General features: G+C 37.9%; 2 protein-coding genes across 2 annotated transcripts; one reads left to right on the forward strand and one right to left on the reverse strand.

Annotated features, from left to right (window-relative positions):
* Window positions 1–581: 581 nt before the first annotated feature.
* Window positions 582–1,848, reverse strand: LOC145159500 (chalcone synthase 2-like). Its single transcript, XM_079078507.1, has 2 exons — window positions 1,662–1,848; window positions 582–1,573 (listed from the first exon to the last, which is right to left on the reverse strand). The coding sequence occupies exons 1-2, from the start codon at window positions 1,837–1,839 to the stop codon at window positions 582–584; spliced, it is 1,170 nt and encodes a 389-aa protein (XP_078934633.1). The 5' UTR covers window positions 1,840–1,848.
* Window positions 1,849–2,434: 586 nt separating this feature from the next.
* Window positions 2,435–3,660, forward strand: LOC145156513 (feruloyl CoA ortho-hydroxylase F6H1-3-like). Its single transcript, XM_079075849.1, has 2 exons — window positions 2,435–2,925; window positions 3,011–3,660. Exons 1-2 carry the CDS (start codon window positions 2,435–2,437, stop codon window positions 3,582–3,584), a joined length of 1,065 nt encoding a protein of 354 aa, XP_078931975.1. The 3' UTR covers window positions 3,585–3,660.
* Window positions 3,661–5,294: the final 1,634 nt, after the last annotated feature.

The following is a 5,294-nucleotide window of genomic DNA, read 5'->3' on the forward strand; positions in this document are numbered from 1 at the left end:
TTGGCCTCATTAAACATTTTCTCCCATGACATCAAATAAATACCTTTGGACTAGCATGTTACTAATGTATGTATTTGATAATATATTGTTAAATTAAAATGGAGGAAAACGTAACCGTCCTGAATCAACTGAGCAAATTAAAGAGTTAAAAAAAAGAGAGTTTGAAATATATCAACCAAAAGAGTTTAAACTCAAGAGGGTTATGTTTAGTTCTTGCCATAAAAGTTTTTGATAACAAATGACTACTAATGGTTTCAGCTGCCTTTATATGTTGCAGTTTCGCTTCCAATTTATTCCTCCCGCTTTCTTAAATGTATGTTTAACGATCAATAACCAGGGTTTGGCCTCTATTTATAGGGTGCAAAATTGGTGTCCTATAGTTTGATAAGGATTGCAGCAAGAATAATGTTTTATTATTACATACAAAGTCGACAATAACATGTGGGTCGGGTAACACAAAATATCCCAAATGTTATTTATTGGCATCATAATTATAAAGAAAGATATAATTTTAGTTATTTAATACAAAGTCCAAAATTTTAACAATACATGCGTAAAGAAAACACGAGGTTACATAGGAATTATATGGAAACACTATGGAGGACCACTGTATCAACAGTCACACCGGGTCCGAACCCCATCAACACACCCCACTCGAGACCCTCTCCAGTGGTGATGGATCCCTGTGTAACCGAAGAGTGTCGCATTTCGTTTAGGATAAAAAGGACACAAGGACTTGACAAGTTTCCATATTCGGCCAACACATGTCGTGAGGCCCGAAGTTTCTCGGGCCTAAGGCTTAATTTTTCCTCAACCTGATCCAGGATCGCACGTCCTCCTGGATGTGCGATCCAGAACAGCGAGTTCCAATTGCTGATACCCAACGGTTGAAAAGCCTCAACCAGGCTCTTTTCAACGTGTTTCCCGATAAGTTCGGGAACGTCTCTACGAAGACGAGTTATAAACCCGGTCTGGCGAAGGTGCCCTTTAATGGCACCATCGCTATCCGGGACAATAGTTTGGGAAGCAGAAACTATTTCAAATAATTTCTTTTCCACTTCAGGTATTGGGTCAGAACCAACTATGACCGCAGCTGCACCATCACCAAACAAAACCTGGCTTACAAGGTTATCAATATGAGCCTCATCTGGACCACGGAAATTTGGCGTAGTGATCTCTGAGCAAACAACCAATACACGCGCTCCCTTGTTGTTCTCGGCTAAATCCTTTGCCAACCGAAGGACAGAAGCACCAGCGAAACACCCTTGTTGGTACAACATGACACGTTTGACTGAAGCACTTAGGCCGAGGAGCTTTGTGAGCTGGTAATCAGCTCCTGGCATGTCAACACCGTAGACAGAACTAAACACCACGTGGGTGATCATTGACTTTGGTTGGCCCCATTCTTTGATTGCTTGAATTGCAGCTTCTGCACCGAGTTTTGGTATTTCTGCGATTGCAATATCTTGTCTTTCGTCTAAGGATGGTGCCATGTGAGCACAAAGGTTTGGTTTCTCTTTCAAGATCTCCTCGGTCAAGTGTATGTATCGTTTTTTGATTTTTGAATTATCACCTGAAACAATATTATAATGAAAAAATATCAAGTTAACAAGATTATGAAATACCACAACACAAGTATATTGTATTATAATATAGCTTACACATCCGTTTAAATTTTTCTTTAAGTTCTGTGTTATGTTCGCAGTTTGTTACACGAAAATAAAAATCTGCATATGTGCTTTGAAGCACACAATTAGGTGGTGTAGCTGTCCCGATGGCCATAATTGTCGCTGGGCCTTTGGCTCGTTGCGCCTCTCGGAACTCCACCATGCTAACCATTTCAGGTGAAGCTAGAAAGTGTAGTGATGAGTGACGATTCAATTTATAGAACGCATAAGGGTTAGGTAGGTATAATGTTGGAAACGTATCACATATATAATTTTTTGTTGATAAATGTGTGTTACATGTATTTTAAGTTTAATAAAAAAAACCATCCATAAAAATATAAATGTTATGTTTATATGAAATAATACGTCTCAGACAATGAAGAAAATAAATCATAGTGAAACCACATCCATTAAATTGCTTAATCATTATTTATATGAGAAAGATTTATAATTGATTGAAAGATATACTACATACATACATACATACATACGGTCATTATTTCATGCTATAAATATAACCTGCTCTCATGTGAATTATTCATCAAACTTGCTAATATTTTTGTACAACAAACTACCTTAAAGGTCTATAAGGTAACTTCAGATCTCAATTCACAATAATGGAAGACTTTTCATTTGGACCTTTGTATTTCTTATTGAAGTTATGTATAAATAATGATTCATGAATCTATGATATGATGAAAAGTATTTTTTTAAAAAAACTATGTTAGAACTGCTAACTCATTTATAATTAAAGCAGGTTTGCTTGAATGGCACTATCGTCTACCCCCCCTGATCTCAAAAAGTTTGTGGTCGATGAAGGCCATGGTGTGAAGGGTGTATCAGAACTCAACCTCAAAATTTTACCCGATTTGTTCATTCAACCGGTTGAAAGACGGCTTGATATGAGCAAAGTTCTGGCAGATGAGTCGATCCCAGTCGTTGACATACTGGATTCTGAAAACCCTGAGATAATAAAGTCGGTATGTGATGCAGCTGAGAAATTGGGATTTTTTCAAATTGTTAACCATGGTGTGCCTCTAAACATAATTGAGGGTGTCAAAGACGCAACGCATAAGTTTTTCGAGTTGTCAAGCGAAGAGAAAAAGAAATACTTGTCCCAGAATACTCCTTCAAAAAATGTTAGATACCTTACAAGTTTCAGTCCCGAAGTGGACAAAGCTTATGAGTGGAAAGATCACCTAAGTTGTTTCTATGTTTCTAATGAAGAAGCCTTGGAACTCTGGCCATCTGTTTGCAAGTAAGTCTTTCTATCTTTAATTACATATATATGAATTCATCTTAGCAAAGTCTATCTCCTTTTACTAATCTTCTTTCATCTGTAGGCATGAAGCTCTTGAATACTTGAAGACGTGTGACTCGGTAATCAAGACGCTAATAAAAATCCTAATCACAGGATTGGGCATACCCAACCTCAACCACACGAATGAATCATTACTTATGGGTTCAAAACGAATAAACCTAAACTATTATCCTGTATGTCCGAACCCAGAGCTCTCAATTGGCGTTGGTGGTCATTCAGATGCTTCAACGTTAACTGTGCTTCTTCAAGACCAGATAGGGGGACTTTATGTTCGGAAACAAGATAGTGACTGTTGGATCCATGTCCCCCCTGTTAAGGAATCCTTGACTATCAACATCGGTGATGCTTTCCAAATCATGAGCAATGGTCGATACAAGAGTGTAGAACATATAGTGGTTGCTAACGCGCATGAAAACCGGATTTCGGTGCCTGTCTTTGTGAACCCAAGGCCGAGTGATGTAATCGGCCCTTTGCCTGAAGTGATGAATAGTGGGGAAAAGGCTTTATATAAGCAAGTTCTATACTCGGATTATGTGAAGCATTTTCTTAGGAAATCAACTGATGGGAAGGGCACTGTTGATTTTGCAAAGATTTGATTATGTTTCTTGAAATAATAATGTATCCGGAGTCCAGGTGTTTTCGAAGCATCACAAAGATCTTCAAACGACATGGGAAACCAATTTCTATGTGTTTAGATTAATAAATTTTTACAAGGATGGTGAATTCTTGTAAAGCATAAAGAACCGTAATATTTCCAATTTTCAATTTTAGTATTTTATTAGATTCACTATCAATTATTATAACATATTTATCACCCCAAACCCCTTAAAGACCTGTAAAACCCCAATGACTCGATGTTCATTTTTATTAGACGGGTGGGAGCGGGCAACGGGGTGCACGTTAATCCGATGTGGCACACAAACAATATCGTAATAACGCTGGCTACACCGCCCCGGCAGACGTTATCCAGCGTTACGTTAGGAAGCGTTAGGGTGGTAACGGGTGGAAACAACTTCATTTCGATCGAATTTTTCGAACGGTCATAAATTGAACCGTTTTTAAACGGTCAAAATGTAATAAAAAAAATTCAACTTTAACTCAAATTTTTACACCTATATATACACATCTAACTTCATTTTTTTATCTACAAATCCAAATTATTTCTCTCATCTTATTTTATAAATCATGAAATGATTTCTCATTACAACACTATGGATCAAAACCCCAACACTCCACCTCCAAACACAATTACATCCGCTCATCTCGGTTTTGCACAATATGAAGTGTACGCGGACATCCTCAACTCCCAAAGCACAACGCAACTTCTAATTTCTGCAACTTTTTCAATCCCGCCTCACCCCCACCACAATTCCCTACAACCATTCCACAAAACCTTTTTTAACACATTCTCTACCATGCAACAAAATACCACACAGCCACCACCCACACAAGAAACGGTTCCTGAGACGCAAGCGGGGGGGGGGGGGGGGGGGAGCCGGAAAAAACGACCAAAAAAGGGAGAGCAAAGAAGGAAAGGGAAAGCGGTTGCGGTGGAACGATCGGTAAAAGAACCTCTAACATGGTGGACTGCGGAGAAAGAATACGTGTTGGTGGTGTCGTGGTGCAGGACATCAAAAAATCAAACTCAGGGAAACGATCTAAGAAAAGTCTCTTTTTGGGAAGCTGTGATCGGGAAATTTCGAACTATTTTGAAAAAGGATGAAAATTATCGCAATCACGATATGTTGAGTAGCAAGTGGACTCAAATAAGCAGGAAGTGCACCAAGTTCAATTCCATCTACAACAAACTTTCCTCCACAAGCAAAGTGGTGCGAATGATTTTGATGTTTATAGAGCGGCAAGAGACCAATATCAAGTCGAGATAGGTCATGTTTTCAAGCACGAAAAGATTTGGGAGATTGTTAAGGAAGACCAAAATGGAATAAAACGGACACATTTTCAGAACAACAATCCAAGAGGTCTCGCGGCTTGGATTATGACATCCCCATTTTCACGTCCAAAAAAGACCGATTTGTTTATACTTATTTAAAAATCAAAGTATCCTTTTTGAAAAATAGTATTGCGGAATTTGTTTGTAAAAAACATGATAAATATATTATCGAAGCATTTCCGAAGAAAATGTATTTTATTTATATTAAAACATTGGGATGTCATCGTCAATACATAAACATAAGCATAACGAAATATTACAAGCCTTACAGTAATTAAACTAGTGGCCTATTACTCTTTGAATCTCTCAGCATAATTTTTTTTTTTCATATAGCCACATATGATACAATAAACTG

This window comes from Lactuca virosa, chromosome 2 (assembly GCF_052849685.1).
Source record: "Lactuca virosa cultivar CGN04683 chromosome 2, Lactuca_virosa_CGN04683_v6, whole genome shotgun sequence".
In the NCBI taxonomy this organism is placed as follows: Eukaryota; Viridiplantae; Streptophyta; class Magnoliopsida; order Asterales; family Asteraceae; genus Lactuca; species Lactuca virosa.

What these genes read in the sequence shown, in the direction of transcription:
- LOC145156513 (XM_079075849.1), top strand. Translation starts at nt 2,435, where the DNA reads ATGGCACTATCGTCTACCCCCCCTGATCTCAAAAAGTTTGTGGTCGAT. An exon ending in CTCTGGCCATCTGTTTGCAA is followed by an intron (nt 2,926 to 3,010) that starts GTAAGTCTTTCT and finishes TTTCATCTGTAG; the next exon opens with GCATGAAGCTCTTGAATACT.
- LOC145159500 (XM_079078507.1), bottom strand. Translation starts at nt 1,839, where the DNA reads ATGGTTAGCATGGTGGAGTTCCGAGAGGCGCAACGAGCCAAAGGCCCA. An exon ending in AGAAAAATTTAAACGGATGT is followed by an intron (nt 1,574 to 1,661) that starts GTAAGCTATATT and finishes ATATTGTTTCAG; the next exon opens with GTGATAATTCAAAAATCAAA.